At 36.5% G+C, this 22455-nt stretch overlaps 1 protein-coding gene and 1 long non-coding RNA gene across 2 annotated transcripts; one reads left to right on the forward strand and one right to left on the reverse strand.

Moving 5' to 3' along the window:
• Positions 1-387: 387 nt before the first annotated feature.
• Positions 388-15258, forward strand: gga3b (golgi associated, gamma adaptin ear containing, ARF binding protein 3b). The gene is made up of 17 exons (XM_048200001.1): positions 388-679; positions 1453-1537; positions 1618-1690; positions 1778-1876; positions 2905-3028; positions 3105-3208; positions 3331-3411; positions 5464-5601; positions 7817-7898; positions 7979-8095; positions 8197-8448; positions 9556-9629; positions 9728-9879; positions 10033-10316; positions 10481-10650; positions 12759-12869; positions 13436-15258. The coding sequence occupies exons 1-17, from the start codon at positions 631-633 to the stop codon at positions 13544-13546; spliced, it is 2106 nt and encodes a 701-aa protein (XP_048055958.1). The 5' UTR covers positions 388-630; the 3' UTR covers positions 13547-15258.
• On the reverse strand, positions 10164-21293 carry LOC125274224. The gene is made up of 3 exons (XR_007186206.1): positions 20857-21293; positions 10493-10665; positions 10164-10285 (listed from the first exon to the last, which is right to left on the reverse strand). It is a non-coding gene; the product is annotated as an uncharacterized LOC125274224 (long non-coding RNA).
• Positions 21294-22455: the final 1162 nt, after the last annotated feature.

A 22455-nucleotide genomic window follows, 5' to 3' on the forward strand; every position in this document is an offset into this window, starting at 1 on the left:
GTATATGTAGTGGTTTGACATACGTATGGATTCATAAATGGCCTCATAAGGTGGGTGTAGTCAGGTTTTGTTTTATCAGGACATCCCAACTTCTAAATACACATACTAAAACAATGTTTTATTAAAAAAGTAAAAATCCAGAAACATTTCTGTGAATATCATGAGAGTTGTCATCCCAACCCTGATGTTTGAGACCCAGCATTAGGGATCTCTGACTTCTTTGTTGGTACTGTTATTGCACCTTATTCTATTCTATTCTATTCTATTCTATTCTATTCTATTCTATTCTATTCTATTCTATTCTATATCACCCAAAGCAAGCCATTTGTTTAATAAAATGACTTTATGACTTTAGATATTCTTTTATTTTGTAATCAAGACTCGTACAGCTAGTGACTTTTATTTTGTAATCACCAGAGGCGTCTAAATCAAGGACCTCCATACAGGCAGCTGATGATACTGCCAGCTGATACACTATTCATTTAATAAATAAATAAAGCAGCATTTTTTCGCGACATACAGGCTCGAATGGAACAGAGGATGTTTGTTTTTATCATAATCAGTTTAATTTGACGAATGTCCATGGTATCTAAGGGGGAAATGTGTGGATTTATGGAGTCAGAGCTTTAAATGAGGATCATGGCGTTTCCGGAGGGAGAATCGCTCGAATCCTGGATCAGTACGTGCATTATTATCACTTGCATTTCTAAAAGCTGTGAATAATATTATTGCTCTTGTGTGTTCTCTGCATGCATCAGTATCGGTCCGTCTGACGCGCTTGTTTGGCTTTTTCCGCGGAATTTCGAATCATACTATGGCGAAGGTCTGCTCATGAAAATTAATTACCTCATATTGACGTTGCCTGGTAACCTTCTTTGTCGTCCAATCACAAAGCCTACATAACATGTAAGAGCGAAGACTTCACCATAGTAGGATTCGTTAATTCGTCAGCTCCCACTTCCAGCCAATCAAATACGCCCACTGTACGAACGCCACGCCTCCTGATTCATATTCATGAGGCATATGATTTATATAAATTCATAGAGTGCACGTTTACTGTCAGATCTGGCGATCATGCGTCCAGATTAAAGTGTAAAGTCCGTGTTTGTCTTCATGTAGGATTAGTTCAAACCCAGAGAATTAGAATTTACATCAGAATTAATTATTAATTAGAAATTTAACTGATGAGTTTATCCAGTGTGTCAAATAGTACATTGACCATGATAATATGTTATTTTGAACATGAATAAATATAATTGTACATGAATATGCTGAAATCACACATAGCTCATTTTGTAAAGGACTTTCTTCATATTTTTCTTTACATTGCTGATGGTAATATTGATATGCATGGCTGTGATTGGCCCTCGCACTGTTGTGCCAGTGTATCACAGACACAGAGCTCAACGGGGCCAATTGTTTGGTTCTTACGATGGTGTGTGTCCTCCACAGACAAAGCCACACATCCGACCAACAGGCAGGAAGACTGGGAATACATAATCGGGTTTTGTGACCAGATCAATAAGGAATTGGAAGGGTAAGCATTCGTAATAATCCAACATGACTGGAAACTACAGATTCTCTGCTCTTTCTAATTGTGTATGTGTGTGTTTATAGTCCTCAGATAGCTGTGAGACTCCTCATTCACAAAATCTATTCTCAAGAATGGGAAGCCCTTCAAGCTCTGACGGTGAGCCGTGTTTTAATGCCAATCCAGCATTACTGCTCTAGCATGAGTCTTGTTTACAGATGATATGATGTTTATGTGTCTCTGCAGGTTCTGGAGGCGTGTATGAAGAACTGTGGGCGAAGATTTCACAACGAAATAGCCAGATATAGGTTTTTAAATGAGCTGGTTAAATTGGTTTCACCCATGGTTGGTGGTTTTTCTGTTATGACTTACTTTTGTTGGCCAACCCAAACGTTAGCAGCCTGGTTCCCTTGACAAAAACCCAATAGGATATTTCCATTGGCTTTTGGATTATTGCAGAAAATATGCTCTGTGACAAACAAAAGTTTATGATTCTTGCACAACTTTTATGTATTTTGAAGCCTAAATACAATTGGCAGAAGGCAAAAGCTAAATTTAGGCTATAAACGAACTACACCACAGTAGATGACTTCAACATCACCATCAGTAAACTTTCAAAAACCCTTTCAGTGTTTTTTAAAAACATTTTTCATGTTTGAGTTATAACAGTTTGGAAGAGTGCTGACTAGCCACTTGTAAGATATTTTCAAAAGCTATAATGCCCCTTTCATAACATGTAATATAAGTCTCTGGTGTCCCCAGAATGTTTCTATTAAGTTTCTGCTCAAAATACCCCACAGATCATTTATTATAGCTTGTCAAATTTGCCCCTATTTGATTGTGAGCAAAAACGCACCATTTTTGTGTGTGTCCCTTTAAATGCAAACAAGCTGCTGCTCCCGGCCCCTTTTCCAGAAGAGGGTGGAGCTTTAACAGCTCACGCTTCGGTTGCCATTTGTTGTAATCCTTAACAAGTGATTTCTGTAAAAGAAAATATCCCCCCTTGCTTTGAACTTTGAGCGTTGTAACTTTGCAGATGTTGTTTATGCTCAAACAGCAACATTACACACTAACTCAAGTTTAAAAAATGAATTCATAATCAACCACCCCTTTAAAAAAACACTGAGTATTACTGATTTGTTTTATGCCATCAAATAAAACATGAAAATATCTTAAGCTTGTGTTTGCCACAGATGTTTTTTTTTCAGGCATTTAACCAAAAACACAAAAAACAAAACAAAAAACAATTGACTTAAGGATGATGGAACTGGAAATGCTAAAATGTGATCTTGTTTTCAGGTTTTAGGACTCATTTTTGTGCACTTAAACATCTAATGCGAAACATATGTTAAAAAACAGTGTGTGTGTTTCAGTACATGGGGAAGAATACTTCTGAAAAGGTGAAGAATAAGGTCATTGAGATGCTGTACAGCTGGACAGTGGCGTTTCCCAATGAGTCCAAGATAGCAGATGCGTACAAGGCACTCAAGATGCAAGGTGAGATTTTAGGGATGAACTTTCTGGGGTCTGTCGTGAGCGGTTGTCTGATTGAAGTTGGTTGTGATTTATTCAGGACTCGTGAAGTCGGACCCAGAACTGACGGTGGACAAAACCCTGATCCCGTCCCCTCCCGCACGGCCCAAAAACCCTGTGTTTGACAACGAGGACATGGGGAAGGTGAGACTGTGTATATGCAACATTTGAATTGAAATATGCTGATTTTGTAGGTTTAACTGAATGTGATTTCCCTTTATGAAACTAGAGAAATGACTTTGTGCTCTTCTGTGATTTGATGGCAGTTGTTGGCTGAACTTCTGAGGAGCAAAAACCCAGAAGATCTCCAGGAGGCGAACAGACTCATCAAAAACATGGTGAAAGAGGTGAGAGAGATGGGATCGAGATATAAAGATGGATGAAGAGCTCCAGTTTATTAGGGCTGGACCAGAATATTCGATTATTCGAATATTCGTTTGGTAGGTTGGTATTCGATTTTCAATTTTGGGATTCGAATATTCGTTTTTTGTTTGTTTTTGCACACCTGGCATCCCCCTTGCAAAACGGTTCTCATTCACGCTTGAATATGTTTACACTATAAAATCTGGCGAAATAAATACAATACTCTTTTTTACAATTATCCTATATAGCCTAGGCGTTTTTAATATGATAGACACTTTAAGGAACCCAACCTTGTTATACTTAATACATATATTTGCTTCTTACTAATGTGTTCCCTTGCAACTGGAGTATTCTCTGTCTAGAGCACAACTGCACGAGCTTGTATTTTGGGTTAAGCTGCGTTGCTTTGACATTGTGGAAAATAGAATAATAGAAACAAAATGTATTAGCCTTTTTACCCGTTATTATCAGTCTAAATGAATCTACTGCGAAATTTAGGAGCTTGTTAAAACTCAAAGGTGAGATTTTACTGAGACGGTGTGTTCTTTATTTATTACCGTTCATTCATGTATCTTTTGTTCGTCTTTTATTTAAATAGCCTACCCTTTACTGTGTCAGTAATTACAGTAATTACAATTGCTGGTCATTTCTGATTTTCGATTTGTTTGTCAGAAAAACGTTAGGCTAACTTTTTAAAAGTATTGCTCTTAACAGACCTGTGTTTTGTTAGTTTGAGTTATACCAGACAGACTTCATGGAGGCGATTGACATTTCACAACTGCCGCATTATTCCCCATGAAACTCGTGTAACTGTCCGTCGCAAATGTTATGCCATCCACAGCGTTACTTAATAAAGAAAATAACTTTAAATAAGCAACAGAAAAACAGAAATAACCCGCATACACAAGTAAAGGTCTTTGCAGGACATTATTGATTGATGAGCGAGGCCATAAACAAAGGGGCGTTTTTCGTTTTTGAGAGCATTACCAACATGAAATAGCATTTCCTTTTTTACAGTAATGAATCATTCACAACAAAGCTGTAGCTGTTTCTTGAACATTGGAGGGACCAAACCAATTTTTAATGGTCTTTTTTAAAGCAATTAAAGGGTTAATGAATGAATTTTTTTTTAAAAATCTATTGTTTGCAAATGATTGTTTGCAAATTATGCTTTTATTTTAAACAAATGACAAATAAATGGTTCACAATACAAGACATTTATTAAACAGTCAAATTTGATTTCATGTTGACCTTAATTGTTCAAGGGTGGTTGCATCTGTGGTGGCGTTTGTATAAACTCTATTAAAATTAAGTATTTTAAAAGTCTTGATTTTGTTTTTGAGCTCTGTTAAAATAGGTTTTCAAGCTTGAATTTCAAAAAAAAAAAAAAAAAAAACATTATTTTTCACATATTCTCCATTGTTGCAGCTCCTCTCTTCCCAGTCTGCCAGTAACGCTCTGGGGTGCGTTTCCCAAAAGCATCGTTAGCCAACTATGGTCGCAAGTTCCATTGAATTCTATTGGTAATGACTGAACTTGCGATGATGGTTGGCTTTGGGAAATGCACCCCTGTTTAGTTCCTGTCTCTATGAAGCCCCTCCTTCTGAAAAGCACAATGTGCTCTGATTGGTTGGCTGGATCACTGTGTTGTGATTGGTCAACTGCTTTGAGTGTGTTTGGGAAATGTCCCGCCCCTTACCATAACTGCAAGTTCCAACACACTACTAACTCAACCAAGCCTCACCCCTTTATTTTGCATACGCCTTGGGCTGGAATTATGAGGGATATTGTGGCGTGTTTGTTCCTGAAAGAAAACTACAATGGAGGCATTTCAGGGAGTTCAGAAAAAGTGTGCACTGATATACAGAATAACTCCCTTCGGAGTTGTGCTTCGTAAATTAGCAGACCTTTTTCGTGCTAAAACAGCAACATTACACACTAAAGAAAGTTAGAAATGTAAAAAGCATTATAGGACTGATTCTGGATCAGGTGTGACATGCAGCTTGTGATGGACTGAATCTGTGTTGTGCGTGCAGGATGAAGCCCGAGTGCAGAAAATGACCAAACGCATCAACACACTGGAGGAGGTGAACAACAACGTCAAGCTTCTGGGCGAAATGCTGAGTCACTACGACAAGGACCGGTCATCAGACGCTGACCGCGAGCTCATCAAGGTGAGATCAGACTCAATGAGCACGACAGACAATGCTTAGAAATTGAGCAGACCAAGAAAGATAGTTTTTAAAGAAATGTCTAGTAACTAATACTAAAGTAGAGTTGCAGAGGTAGAAAACACACTGTGCGATTTATAACAGTCCTTTATGATTGTTGCTTGTCAGACTGTACGAACATGATCCTCATGTCACACTGTGGGATCTCAGCTGTCATTTATGTCAGACTGTACGACAGTCAAGACGTGTTAAAAAGGACGCATACAAAAAATCTTGTCCGGAGTTTAACATCATCACTGCTTACACATCACGGGACTGAAATGGTGGAAATCTTTAGTGTTGATCATGGCTTGTCTTAAAAAACAAATCAATTTGACGGTCATCGTAGGAGAAGTCCGTGCACCAAAACTTCTGACTAGACGTGCCAACATTCTGTAAATATCACGATAATGCACGAATATGCACGATATTGTTATCGTGGGCACTTCAAAATACCGTAAATAATAATTTATTACCAATTATAAGAATACTTTCCTCATCAACTGTATAAAATGTACAACACCGACTCTGCATCAAAGGGACGTGCTCAGAGGTAAACAATCCCAACGTGCATGAGAAGCACATGGCAGGAACGAGTGAAGGAGACGAGCTGAATGAAAGTGCACGTTCACTCTCTGACAGCAGAGGGCGCTGATGCCACAGCAGAAATGCAGCGGTTACCCCGGAAACCCCATTCATTTTTTTGTAATCTCAATGTTGTTCATCACAGCACCAATTACTTAATGCTTAAAGACTTAATAGGCTATTTGTTTTCAAACTTAAACATTTTTATATTTTAATCTGGACTACAACATGCCCTAATGATTAGAAATGTTCTGATTATTTGTTATTGTTCAGTAAAACTTTGGCTTCATTAGTTAACATGTTAATTCATTATTACCAAACTGACAATGAAAAATACTTATAAAGCATTAATTATTCTTAGTTAATGTTAATTTCTTAGTTACTGTTTAATAACATTACTAAAATCAAAAGAACTTATTTAATGGACCTGAGATAAAACTAACAATGATCAGTTGTGTTTCTTAACAAACATTAACAAAAAATAATACTTTCTGTAACAAATGTAGCTATTGCTCAATCTTATTTAATGCATTAAATGAGACCCTAATTATTTTGCACTTTAATCTGTTTGAAAATTGTACTTTATATATTTTTAGTGTATTGTATTATTGTATTTAAACATTCAGAGTACTTTTTGTTATTACAAAGTGAGTTCTTAAACCTGTTATACTATGACAACTCTTTTTTTTGCAACTTATTTCAATATCGTGATAGATACCGTATACCGTGATAAAAGCTTCAGCAATTAATCGCAACATGAAAATTTGATACCGTCACATTCCTACTTCTGACACTGCCAGAATTCAGTCGGAGGTCAAATTTGATCTCAACAGTCATTAATCGGCTGTCTGTGAACATGTCAAACTAGCGATCAAAGACTACAGATTTTAGCGTAGGATCAGAGGAATCTTTCAGGATTTTCAAAATTTGTCTCAGACGACCAAATCGTGGCCAAAATCGTACAGTGTGAACCCAGCTTTAGTTGGAAACTAGCTGGATCATGGATCTTCATTAGCTTAGCCTCCTTATTTGTCCATTATTTTTCAAAACAGTAACCGGTGCCTGTTTGAGAACCGCTGGTCTAGTAACTCTAACCAGCTAGTCCAAGCTGGTCTACTAGGTCGACCCCAGCCCTACTAGCTGGTTTCCCAGCTGATCACCACCTAAACCAACTTTAACCAGTTAGAAACCTCGAAATTAAGCTTCATTCTTACAGAGTAACCACAGTTTACTCTGCTGGGACTGTGGTTCATGCACTTGAAAACAGAGTAGAGTAGAATCTTTCTTTATCACCACATGATCAGGTCTGGTGGAATTAGTTTAAGTTTCATGTTATTCTTAAACTCAAAACAGAAACATTTGGTTAGCAGCCACAAATGTGCGCAGTGTTGTCTGTTATTGAATGAATATCTCATTTCACTGGTAAGACGTCACATTACAGTAGTGAAATAATTGTGAAATGTATTTCATGTATGCTTTTTAAAGGTTGATTTCACAGTCCTATACTGTTTAGCAGTTTCCTGTCTGTACTATTAGATCTTTTATAATTAAGTTGATGCACAGCGCTCACATGTGACCCGACATCTGTGTCCAGGAGCTGTACGAGCGCTGTGACAAACTCCGACGCACCGCGTTCAAACTGGCCACTGAAGCGGAGGACAACGACTCCAGTTTGGGTAAATGGTGTGATGATCCACTTTACTCTCAACGAATAATTGTTTATTTGAAATATTCATTATTGATCTGCTTCCTGTAGGTGACATTCTCAAGGCAAACGATGATTTGTCCAGAGTAATTGGCTCTTATAAACGGATTGTAGAAGGACAGGCGGACAATGGCGAGGGTGATGATCTCCTACCGGCTGCTAGTGAAGGTGACATCAGTTTAGAGTTCATTTGTCTTCCCTCAACTGCAATATACTGATAATCCAGTACATCTCATTTTCTTACAACATGATGTTTGTCGTTCTCTCAGGATGTGAGACCACGGGCACATTGATTGATCTGGCTGGCCTGGATGAACCATCCTCTCCCCCAACTGTCCCACCTCCTACTCTTCCACCTCAGGTCCCTTCAACCAATCCCATAGCCTCGTCCATCCCTGTGCTGCCACCTCCTCCTCGCCGATTGGCAACCGGTCATGGCAGTCAGACAAGCAGCCCCAATCACAAACCGCCTGAGCAGCAGACCTCCCTCTCATTACTGGACGATGAACTCTTGTCTCTCGGTAATAAATCTCTTTTAAATTGTTGTGATGCTGACTGGTGACATATACTAAAGAAATAGACTATGAGAGGTCATGTGATACAGTGAATTTACCGAGTTTTTACATGGTACCCCAGATAACAGTGGTAAAATCACTGTAAAACAAAACCTCTTATTTTTATAAAATGGCATCAACAGTTTTAGGATAAGGCATGTTGGGGGTAATGCATTACCAGTAACTTGAGATACGTAATCAGATTACTTTTTCAAATAAGTAATGCATGCTTTTCCTTCAGCCTGAGGCTTATTCATTTCACTTTTGGTGTGAAAGGACCTAAACATTTGCCAAAAATAGAACTTTAAGAAGCCCAGCCCAGGTGAGAAAAGTTAACTCAAAAGTAATGTAATGCATTAGTTTGTCATAAAAAGTAACTAAGTAATGCAATTAGTTACTTTTTTTTGTGAGTAACGAAATATTGTAATGCATAGTATAATTAAGTATAATTATAATTTATAAAATAATTATTAATATTAATTAATCAATTAGTAATTATTAATTAATAATAATAATCATATTATTTTTCTAAAATTCTTCCACCATGCCTGTATTATTTTAGGATCATTGAGATACTATTATAATTTTTTGTTTTTGTTTTCATATTTTTAAGTTTCCATTTTTATATTTTTTGTTTTCTGTATAATTTGAAAGTTTCAGTAATTTTGTTATGTGTTTTCGTGATTATTATTGTTTTTTTTGTTGTTTGTTTTATTTATGAAAATATCCTTGTGGCTGACATGGTGTAAAGAAATAAATAACAATAAATAATACTTTTTTTTTTATATGTCTATACATTTGTTTTAGTTATTTTAGTGCATCAAGTTAAACTAAATGAAAATGATAAATGTTGCCTTGACAACTAGAAAATAAGGTAAAGGTTGCTTATATTTCATTTCAGTTAGTTTATAATATAAAGTAAAAAAAAGTTGTTTTTTTATGTTTTTGTGCAATATAATTTAATTGATTTCATTAATTTACTATTTATTAGTTTTATATATATATATATATATATATATATATATATATATATATATATATATATATAACATGCGCACATTCTTTTATTCCCAGGCCTGAATGATCCTCCCTCTGTGCCAAACAGACCAAAGTTGGATGAACTGTCTGGTCAATGGACGTCCTTACAGGTAGGACACACTAAATCATTTGGACTTACAGATGTTTAAAGCATATGCTGAATATTAATAATCCTGATGATTGAATCTGTCATTTTGGTTGGTCTAAGGCTCCTGATCCGGGCCTGGACCTGTTTGGGAGCATCTCGGCACCGAGCGCCGTCTTTCCGTCAACACACACACCTGCGCAGACCTCACACACCCCAGCTGTCAGTCAGGGGCTGCAGGATCTCTCCATGCTGGACTTTGGAGGTGGAAAGAGGTACAATTCTGCTTAAAGAGGTTTAACATCAGTGACTTATGAGGGTGCATGATGTTATAATGCTCCTTTAGAAGGGAGCTGCCTATGTAGACAGCTTATTTGAGTATATAAAGGATATTTCGGATACTTATATCTTATTCTGTCTCTCCATAGTGTTTCTGGTCTAAGCGGTATTGCTGGAGGTACTTTTGGTCTCTCTGGAGGTGTCATGGGCTCCGCGGCCGGCCCTCTTCAGTCCACTAACCCGTTTGTGAGCGCGGCAGTGCCCGGCTCGCCCGCTGTGGCTCGGGCTCAGGCGGTGACAGCCGGCTCGGCTCCTGGCAGCCCTTTCTTTCAGCCCTTCTCATCCCCATCCCACTCGCTCCAGAGCAGCCCAGCGCGTAGCTCCGAGCCCAGCCTGTCCAACCTGTACGTCCCGATTGAGTCCATCAGACCCAGTGAGTGACCACTGCGCCAGTATTATTTATAATAATAATAATTTATTATAAATATAATATAATTTAGTATGATTTAGTATTTCTTTCTTTTACTTTTTGGGTGAAATGACTCAAAAAATTATCTAGTTACCTAGCCAAACTCAGTGTTTCTGTGGTATCTTCAGGTAAGGTCTTACCTGTGACGGTGTACGATAAAGATGGAGTTCGTGTTCTTATGCACTTCGCGATGGACTGTCCGCCGGCTCGACCGGACGTCCTGGTCATTGTGGTATCGCTGCTCAACACGGCGCCGTTACCCATGCGGAACATATTGCTGCAAGCAGCGGTTCCAAAGGTACGACCTCCTCCACTGCAGACACAGATCGATTTATACGAATCTGAATTGGTTCTTTTTTATGATTCATTTGAACAAATTTACAAAGTTAACTTAAGATTTGTTTCACTAAAAAAATGTGTAATGCCAGTCGGGGATTTCCTTAAAGGATTAGTTCACATTCAAATGAAAATTTCCTGACAATTTACTCACCTCCATGTCATCCAAGCTGTTCATGTCTTTCTTTCTTCAGTCGAAAAGAAATGAAGGTTTTTGATGAAAACATTCCAGGATTTTTCTCCTTATAGTGGACTTCAATGGAGCCCAAACGGTTGAAGGTCAAAATTACAGTTTCATTGCAGCTTCAAAACATTATACACAATCCCAGACAAGGAATAAGGGTCTTATCTAGAGAAACAATCGCTCATTTTCTAAAAAAAATAAAAATAAAAAAAAAATTATATACGTTTTAACAATAAATGCTAATCTTGAACTAGCTCTCTTCTTCCCCTTCTTCTCTATTTGAATTCCAGCAGTGTAGACACTGCTAAGTGTATTACTGCCCTCCACAGGTCAAAGTTTGAACTAATTGTTATATACTTGCACTAGCATGTTGTATATGACAATTTAGTTCAAACTTTAACCTGTGGAGGGCAGTCAGTGCTTCCCACACATAGATTTTACTTGGGCGGGCTGCCCACGTATAACTACGGCCGCCCAAGTATATTTGGAGACACATTTTTGCTTTTATTATTTTTATCCTCTTGTACTTTTATATTCGCCCAAGATAATGAAACCATCCGCGATCGATTAACTAGTCGTTTCGTACCTGCTCGTTATGTGTGCGTCAGAACTGTTTACTCCCGCTGACATTCCCACCAGCGCTGCATTTTCCAAAGTCACAAGGTGGCGCTTGTGCTCGCGCAACAGCGCCTCAGACTGCTTCAAAGTGATTCTCAATCAATGAAAAGGGCAGATTTATGCCAAGCGATTGCTAATGAACTCAAGTTGATGAATTATTACAATGTCTACTTCATGGCCTTTATATAAAATGTTTTAGATGATTGTAAGAATCTGAAGGATCAGCCTGCAATAGTACAGACATTTCAAAATAAGAGTCCCGGTGTATTTTGGGCTTGTTTATAATTAAAAGTCACACGCTAAGTTTTTTTCTTTTTCTTTTGGGCATTATTGGTATTTTGGTTACACAATAAACTGTATTTAATTTGATTTCCATTTAATTCATAGTAAATTATTGTAGTTTCCCCCACAGGAAGAAAAAACTAAGAACATTATTTGACTCATATATTATTCATTTTATACATTTTATCCATTTTACTAGTAAAATCTATGTCCCATTCACTGAGAGAGACACTATATGACAGCAAGGAGAACATAGGAAAAGGTGAACCATTTAAATGCTGTATTTTTGCATAATTTACAATGCATAATAATGCATAACATTAGTATGTAATTACATGTAATATGCTATGTAATTAAAATTAATTTCAATAAATAAAAATACTGTTAAAAATCACACATTATTTGTTTGTCACATGTAGTAGACCATTTTTGTACCGTGGGTAATAGGAGGATTTTTTGCCCAGCTACCACCGCAAGTATATTTCAAACCTGTGGGAAGCACTGGCAGTAATACAATAGGCAGTATTTACACTGCTGGAATTCAAATAGAGAAGAAGAAGAAAGCTAGTTCAAGATGAGCATTTACTTTTTAACCATAAATGCTCATCTTGAACTAGCTCTCTTCTTAATTTTCTTAAAAAAAAAAATGAGTGATGGTTTCTCTAGATAAGACCCTTATTCCTCATCTGGGATCATGTAGAATGTTTTGAAGCTGCACTGAAACTGTAATTTTGACCTTCAACCGTTTGGAGGCCATTGAAGTCCACTAAATGGAGAAAAATCCTGGAATGTTTTCATCAAAAACCTTCATTTCTTTTCGACTGAAGAAAGAAAGACATGAACATCTTGGATGACATGGGGTGAGTAGATTATCAGGAAATTTTAATTTGATAGTGAACTAATCTTTTAAGCATGTTTTGATGTTCTGATTCACAAGTTGCACTTTAAATATGACCTCTGACCCTGTACGGTTGTGTTTGTGTCAGTCTATGCGAGTGAAGCTTCAGCCTCCATCAGGCACAGAGATCGCTCCCTTTAACCCCATCCTGCCCCCTGCGTCCATTACTCAGGTCATGCTGCTCGCCAACCCACTGAGGGTGAGAGGTCACACACATGCATCCAATATTTTTTTTTAATTTAAAAATTTTTTAATAAATTTTATTAAATATATAGAATTTAAAAATATATATTTATACTATTTTTGTTGTTAAAATAAGGTGGAATAAATAATGCTTTTAAATTTATTAATTTTATATACAAATAAAACTATTATTATTATTATTATTATTATTAAAAAAGGTGGGAATAAATAATTACGTTTTTGGTATTTAATTAAAAAAAAAAAAAAAAAAAAAAAAAAAAAAAAAATATATATATATATATATATATATATATATATATTTTTTTTTTTTTGAAAGTCTCTAAAATGATTTAAAAATATATTATTCATAATGTGGTTGTTACTGTTATTATTAAAAGATAAGAGTGGGGAGGGTAAATAATATTTTTTTTTTTTTTTTTTTTTTTTTAAAAAGTATTATTTATAATATTGTTGTTGTTACTGTTGTTATTATTATTATTAAAATATTTGTAAGAATAATTAAACAATCAAAAATATGACACCACTTCATAAAGGTCTACAGCTATTGTGTGTGTATTTCAGGAGCGCGTGCGTTTGCGCTATAAGCTGACGTATCTTCTGGGAGAACGTCAGTACTCAGAGGTGGGAGAGCTGGATCAGTTTCCTCCGGCAGACAGATGGGGGTCCCTGTAGATCTCCAACACTCGCCGCCGTTTACCTGCTCGAACTCTCACCCCTTCATTCCCAAGTATCCTCATTCATTTGTGCTGTTTATTTATGTTCAATCAGTGTTTTACTGTAGCTTTGTGAAGCAGCATTTGATGCTTGATGTTTTTAGCGAAAATTCAAGCTGGATATTAATACAATAATGCAACGTCAGTGACACACATGATGTCCTGAAACGGATGCACACGTTTCAGAGATTGATCTTTTGTGTGCTGCCCTTACAGCAGTTTACCATGGTAAATCATAGTTTCCATCAAAACACCACAGTAAAACAATAACTGACTGGCACTTTCAACAAATAGAACTAAGTTATTGTAATAAAATTAAATAAAATTTGTGTATTAATTACATATTTTGTAAAATTAATTAAATTTGTGTAAAATTGCTTCATGGAAGCTTGTTTTAGTCAGGGATTTAAAAAATGTAAAAGATAATTGTGGCTTATTCTGATTTTTATCAGAATTGTGAGATATGAAGTTGCAATTGCATGTTAATTAATTTAAATTTAATTAATTTTAATTTAACTTTGAGCGGGAATATTGGCAGATACCGATCTGCGGTCGATCGATCAGAGCATCCCTAGTTATAAATTCAGAATTGCAAGATATAAACTCGCAATTGAGGAAAAAAAGTCAGAATTATAATTATAATTATAATTTATTTGTGTACGCTCACAATAACAACAAATCATTGGTCTTTTGTAAAATAAAATAAATAAAAAAAACTGCGTGCGCTTTTAGCTGTCTCTCTGCTAGAATCTTTCTGGAACGTCTCAGAAATTTTACTTAAACTCAGAGAATAATTGTACCTAAAGAAAAAAAAACATTTTTCGATAAGAAATTCATAGGTCTGTTTTAAATAAGAGGCGATCTATCGGCTGGAACGTGTTTTTTTCTCAAATCATGGCCAGTGTTGCTGCTGTTATCAGTTCTCTTGACTCTCGTGCACACTCTGCGTTTCACAGATAATCGAGCGTTTCGTTCTGGTAAAAGCACAAAACAAAATGCAGACAACGTGTCCTTGCTCTTGATGTACAATCACTGATGAACACCTTTGGTTTTAATGAGTAAATTAGCCTATAGTTATTCCTGCCTGCCGGTATTTAGTCTGCGATATCAAAATCACTAAACATTATAGCATATATACTAGCCTAATATTACTCAATAATAACATCAAATGTTATTAACCTTTATTTTTTCTAATCAAACCAGTTTCAGAACGTTTATAATACAGAAGGAACGCTGTAACAGAAACGTTAAAATACCGATTCTGCTCGGAGTGGAGTGATTTATTATTATTATTATTATTTTTTCCGTTTTTAAGTCCTGGTATAAAGTTTAGTAAAATGTTGATAAATTGTGCAGTCTTATACTGGTATCCCAGATTTCAATATTTGGTAGTTTAAATGCCTGCTTGAGGTCTCTGTGAAAGTTTTAAAGCTGTTTTAAAGCAGTCTCATGTGCCGCTTTCAGACTGGTCACGTCCGTAACGGAAAACTGTCACATCCGTAACGTTGTTTTTTCCTCATTTATGCGAACACGAAAAATGAAATAAAATTATTATTTTATGCTCTGTGGAGAGCCAACCCTTCTTCATTAGGTGGGCAGTATTACTTTTGGTTTGCGCAATGTAATTCGCAGAATTCTTAAAAAATATGTTGTCACCCAAAACTTAGTGACTTTTTTTTGTCACGTCCGTAACGCTGTATATTTCCCTCATCTAAAATATAAAACAATTGTATAGACTGACATTTTTCTAATGTCTGGACTCCTTTAGTAAGGGATTATGAATATATAAATAGACGGTTTAATATGTTGCTATTAAATGCATTCTTTGAGCGTTTACATTTCAAGTTTTGACTCCAAATGTCACGTCCATAACGCTGGAATTGCTCATAAGATAAAAATTAGCTTTTTTTTTTTTTCAGTGGTGGAAACAAGCTTCCATACTTCTTAACCTTGTTACCAGTGTTATTTTTGTATCATTACTATTATATATATGCTTTAAATATTTTGAATTAGTGTTTATTTTTGTATTTTCTGTTTTCATTTTAGTTTTAATAATTTTGTTTGTTTTTGTCATTTTATTTAGTTATTGTTTTTTATTAAATGTGTATATAGTTTTTCATAATTTGTGTTAGTTTTAGTTATTTCAGTACATCGTTAAACTAAACGAACATGGGAAATGTTGCTTTGGGCTCTAGTTAAAATAAAATGTATCTTTTTTTATTTTATTTCATTTAACAAAATGTAAAAAAGTAAAAAAAAAAAAAAAAATGTATGGTTTTAGTTTTAGTTAAAGGTGCAATATGTAATATTTTTGCAGTAAAATATCCAAAAACCACTAGGCCAGTGTTATATATTTTGTTCACTTGAGTACTTACAATATCTCAAATGTTTCCAACTATTCGTAAATCGTGAGAAAATTGCAATTTTAACCAAGGCTCCGGGACGTGTGAGGAGTCGCCTGTCAATTGCGTCATACTCGCGTTACCCTCGGTTTCCGGTTTTATTTTGTAGAAACCATGGAAACAATAAAGACGCTTTAATATTTACATGTTTATATACAAGACAAGGGAACTGTTTTGATATATTTATAGACATAAAACTAATTATTGTTATATAGCTCAACACATTTAGTATTATTGTTTAAATCTAATTTTCTTGATTTTTTGCGAGTACCATGCTTTACCATGCCTCAGAGAAAAACACTATTTTGTCAAGTAGCTAACATAGCATAATCAGATGCAGCTTTATTTTTAGTAACAGTAATACAGCATTTTCTCCATCATACAATACGTTTTAAAATTAATTGCATGCCATTTATCAACACAAGCCATCCAGCATTTAATATGATATTCTAAAATCGATCTATCTTACTGCAGTGTGTAACAGTGTCTGAGCGAACGCTCAGAGTAAAGTTGGGCATACACTGTGCGATTTTCGTCCGATTTTGAGCCGAATTCTGACTCGTGCGACTCTTTTTTGAGTCGGGCCGATTTTCAGCTTTGTCGTGTGTCGTTTGTCGTGCAGTGTTCGTGCAGTGTACACGGGGAAACGAGAGGCGATAAACCTCTCCCGACTGGCAATCGCATGGTCGGATGAAGTTCTGGCATGTCAGAAATTTGGTCGCCCATCGTGAGGATATCGCACAGTTGAAGCAGAGCAACGAACCGACTTGCCTAAACTCTGTTTTTTTCCCCCACTGCGCCTGCGCGAAAAAAGAAATTAAACCAATCTTTAATGCAGCAAGAAAGAAAACGAAAAGAGGGAGATCTTTAAGTTCAGTAGCTATCAAACTAGCTGCAATTTAGCAAAATGTTGCTTACCTCCAGTTCGTGTTGCATGATGGATAAACCCACGTTGCCTCTTGTATTAATTTACTTGATCATTAATTTATATGTTTCGCTTTTCACTTTCTATTTACTCATGTAGGCTATTTAATATTCACTTAATTTTATTAAATGCGGAAATGTGAACTGTTGTCCATCATTTGGCAATTGGTGATAAAGAAAAATGTCACGTCTCATATAGGAATTTTTTCCATTTTAAACCAGGAAGGCGAGTCATTGTCTACTTTATATTACACAAGCAATGTGCAAACTTTGCGCGAGAGTTATGCCGATGAAGACGTCTCAATCCCCTGTCAATTATTCACCAGCCTTTACAAAAAAATAAAAGTAAAACCGACGAGCTTTCGGTGCATATTCTCTCAGAGACAACAAGATAAATCCTACTTCAATCTGATAACGGTAGGCTATATATCTTAATTTATTTTCTTAATATTTCTCTTGTGGCCCATAAACTGTATGTAGTGGGTGAAAAAATGAGAAGTATTTCGTATTAAACAGGTTGTTTTTGAAGTGAAGCTGCTTTTCATTGACTGATTATTACAGTCTGCGAACACATAGGCTACTGTTAATAATTTTAATTATATGCCTTTAATTCATTGTATAAATGTCTTTAAATAATTTTCAGTGAGGAGTAATTATAAGCTAATCAAATCTTTTATTATCCTTGCAGCGCGTCAGTTATGCGGTGATGCGCTATGAAATATTGCGGGCCAAATGAATTGTAGCTAATATCAATTTAATATTAAATAGGCCTACCCTACTACTACTACTACTACTACTACTACTACTAATAATAATAATAATAGGCTAATTATTATTATTATTATTTAATATATGAATTGGAAATGCTAAATCCTCTTGATATCCATAGCTGATGCTTTTGACAATATCTCTGGAAACATATTGTCTATCGGCGCATCCCAGTACGTGGGTTTATCGTGCATATTTCAAACGCATAGTGTGAGCAGTCAAGTCACGTCTCGATCATCGGACCGCATAGTGTGAGCACATAAATCGTGCGTTTTGGTTTTCCATCGCACGCGATCTACTCGTACAGTGTGAGTTGGTAACCTTGCTGAAATCGCACAGATATCGCACAGTGTATGCCCAGCTTAACGCTATAACATTTTCAACACACTCAAATGTATCTAATATGATAAACAGAGCTGCGTTACCTCATACTCATGACTGAAAAAGCGTAAGCGGCGCCGGCGACTGTCCTGCTGCTCGTGAGGCGTGTGTTGATCAATCGCTCCAGCTCCTAATTCAGCTCCACAACACTCGCTCCTGCTCTGCTTCATACTACAATAACGTTAATGATTGCATCCATGAACATGATTTCTTCCCGAGTCCTATCCCAATTCTTTTCCACCGGCCGTTGAGGTGAAGACCACATGTCCCAAGATTCCTCTCTAAAACTTGGAGTCATCAGGCTACGCCTTTGTTTTGAACAGGCCTCTAGTGACCTCTAGCGGACAGAATTCCTACATACTGCACCTTTAACTATAATAACTGCTTGTTAACCATTGTGTTTTTTTTTTTTATTATTTAATTTTATGTAATTTTTATGTTTATCTAATGTTTATTTGTATAAAAGCGGCTTCTTTCACTACAGTTAAAAAATGCAACAAAATGTATCTTAAGCACTATTTTGTACCTTATTTTGTGTCAACTGTAATGACTGTGGTATTTTGGTGTAAACTATAGTGCATCATGGTAAATTCAGAAGCTGAGCTGATACTGATGGTGTCATGTGACTTCGCCGCCGTCTGTGGAGTGTATTTAACCGTGATTTTACTCTGTTCAGGCAGTTGTAGGTGTTCTTACGCTCCTCAAAACGAACAAGCATTTGAACGTTGCTGTTTCTAGAACTAAGATTCATCCACTACAAACTTCAGCATCAGAACGAATGTACATCTGCAGTCAAACGAGTTTACATGAAGAGCGCTGTCAGTTTTACAGTAGCACAATGGCGCTGGTTTATTTTGAGTTATTTTTTTATCTGCCTATGTTATAGTTCAACACTGTTTGGTTTTATTTATTGCTGCTACAGGAACGTTTGGACTCAAGTCTCAGCATTACAGTCTGTCTCATTTGACAGCCTTTATTGACAATATTAGATTTGTTCATTTAATTATGACAATATTAGATTTGTTTATTTAATTATGATATATTTACATAGTGTTTTTGCCTGCAGTTTATGAGATGAAGATCTTGATTGAGAACAAACTGCATTTGAGTTAATGTTGTTTATCGTAAGTCTGTCAGTCCTCTGAGCGTTTCACGTGGTTTAATTCTTTTAAGCGCTGTAGCCGAGAGAGAGAGAGAGCATTTTACTTCATCTGATAAAGGCCTCATGTGATTTTAGACACTAATTTAGTCCCAAACAAACCTTAAAGTATCTAGGAGAACTGGACTCTCCTCTGTGTGATAATGTGCAAGCCGTACAATTCATTATGATCATGTGTTTGACAAAAGCTGCTGAGTGAATCTCACACAGAAATTATGTTTAAATTTAATCATTTTACCCGCAAAAGAAATAATTTTGCAAAATTTGTCTCTCTTTTTGTATTATTTTGGGGTGAAATATGACCTGGACATGTTTGCGATTCATGCCTGTGAATGTTTGAAGGCATTAATCTGTATTTGTGGAGCATCTCTTCTGATTCTGTCTTAAGTGTTTCAGTGAGATGATGGTTTGATGTGCATCTTCAGTATTTCAGAGGAACCTTGTGTGTATTTTAATGGATCATTGTTGCCCCTTTTCCACCAAGGCAGTTTGAGTGCTGGTTCGGAGCCAGAGCCTAGTTTCAAATCAGTTCTTTGTCTTTCGACAAACAAAGCACCAGCTCCGAACCAGAAAAAGTGGTTCGTAAGTAGCACCAAAACATTGCTGGGCTAGAAGTAAGAACCGCTTGCGTCAGGGGCTGGGGGCGGGGTTACCGTGACCAACAAGAAACTTGTGACCGCCATTTTTGAAATAGCAGCTAATCGAGCTAATAGCAGCTCGATCGTAATCTCCGTCTATATACAAATTACGGTGAGCCGTGTTTGGATGCCGATGTAGGTTCGCAAAGCCATGAGCATCAACAGCAGTGAAACATCCGCGATTGTTGATAGAAGGCTTGTTCGAGATGCATCGGAGCAACGCGGATCCGCGGGAGCGTTTGTAGAGCATACGACTCCTTGTACTTTTGGATCGTTCTCGCGGAGCTTTGATGTCATGCGCCGATCGCTTTGCGAGAAGCCGATGCATCTCAAACGAGCCTGGTGTATTTGTGTTTGGCGCTGCGGCGCTAGCTTTGCTGTGAAATATGAGACGTATACAGTGACGCAAGACCTGGCTCTGTGGTGGCTCTCTAGCCTGTGGAAAGGCAAACTGGTTCTTAGAAGGCTCGTCAATTGAACCAACTCCGAACTGGCACTAGCACTATCTCTGAACTAGCACCTGGTTCGTGCTGGTGGAAAGGGGGTATGTGTCTCTGTTAAAGAGCCAAAGCTTAATCTGGTCTGATGTTGATGTAGAGGTTTAGGAGGACTCATGAAAGTATGTGGGATAAATATGTAATTTATGAAAAAAATGATATTGGATGATGATGATGATGATGCACTGTTCTGGTGTTTAATAATGATTTCATCATGTGTACTGCGCCATTAAAGACTTCAAATGGATTGACAAGCACACGTTTCTTTTTTTAAACATTTCCACTATTTTTCACCATCGGTCATACTTATAGAGACAATTTCACCGGATTCAAATCAAGTCCTGACCAACCGTCATTCTCCTGTTTCGTTCAAAAATACACAATAAAAGTGAAACGTTGACTTTAAAGTCTGTGAAACTGCATTTGTAGGTTATATTGTCGAAACTGCAGCTGGTTTGAGATGTATTGGGCGAAAAAATATGTTTGAAGGGGTGTCTAACCTTCATTTGTTGCCGTAAACGACAGATTTCACGCTGCTTCTGAATCCCTGTTGTTTCGCTCATTGCTGAATCTGAATGATGACGGTTTATGGAGTGATAACATCTTTATCTTTGCGTCACAACTGTGCAGTAAAGAAAGGTCCGTTCACAAAGAACGATAACTATGTCAGCGTCACACCATCGGACGGACGATAACGGTATTTTTTTTTTTTTTTTGTAAGCGCGCTTCAGTCACATTCCGTTAACGTAAATGCAGCGCGCGCTTTTAAGTAGGAATGATTCGGAATGATTCTGATTAGCTGTATCGTTCATCAGTGATTTAAAAAAAAGTAATTTCTACGATATCGTTCCTCTGTACTGTACGGAAGAGGATTAGGGCCAAGCAATAATAAAAAAAATAAAACCATCTCGAGATTAAAGTTGTTAAATTTCGAGAAAAAAAAAGTCGAGATAAAATGTTGAGAATAAACTCGTTAAATTACGAGAAAAAAGTCGTTAAATTATGAGAACAAATTCGTTAAATTGACATTTTTCTCATAATTTAATGAATTCGTTCTCGTAATTTAACGACTTTTTTCTCATAATTTAATGTTTATTCTCAACATTTTATCTTGACTTTTTTCTCGAAATTTAACGACATTTTTCTCATAATTTAACGAATTTGTTCTCGTAATTTATCGACTTTTTTCTCAATTGTTTCTCAACTTTTTTCTCGTAATTTAACGAGTTTTTTCTCGAAATTTAATGATTTTTTTCTCAAAATTTAACAACTTTAATCTCGAGATGGTTTTATTTTTTTATTATTGCTTGGCCCTAATCCTCTTCCGTAGTACTGTTATTGTAATCAAAACTGCAATTTTCTTGGAGATAATTTATGTATAATATTTTATTTATTATATAGGCCTATAAAATCGTTATGGTTATTGATTTTTAACATGAATGGGACTTAAAGGGATAGTTCACCCAAAAATGAAAATGTGATGTTTATCTGCTTACCCCCAGCACATCCAAGATGTAGGTGACTTTGTTTCTTCAGTAGAACACAAATGATTCTACTGAAACCGTTGCCGTCTGTCAGTCGTATAATGCAAGTCAGTGGGAACTTCGTCTATATGAGTAAAAAAAACATGCACAGACAAATCCAAATTAAACCCTGCGGCTCGTGACGACACATTGATGTCTTAAGACACGAAACAATCGGTTTGTGCGAGAAACCGAACAGTATTTATATAATTTTACCTCTAAAACACCACTATGTCCAACTGCCCTGCGCATCAGTTGAGGTCAAAAAAGAGTTCTGATGACGGAAATGATGTTTCGCGCTTTGTTTCAGTGAGTGCTAGACATCACTTCCGCCATCAGAGTGCATTCAGACGTCACCAACAGGATGTGTTTTAGAAGTAAAAAATGATATACTGTTCGGTTTCTCACACAAACCGATCGTTTCGTGTCTTTATGTCATCAATGTGTCGTCACGAGCCGCAGGGTTTAATTTAGATTTGTCTGTGCATGTTTTTTTGACTCTTATAGATGGTATTCCCACTGACATGCGACTGACAGACTGCAACGGTTGGAGTTAAAAATTATCATTTGTGTTCC

The sequence above is a fragment of the Megalobrama amblycephala genome, linkage group LG1 (assembly GCF_018812025.1).
Source record: "Megalobrama amblycephala isolate DHTTF-2021 linkage group LG1, ASM1881202v1, whole genome shotgun sequence".
Lineage (NCBI taxonomy): Eukaryota > Metazoa > Chordata > Actinopteri > Cypriniformes > Xenocyprididae > Megalobrama > Megalobrama amblycephala.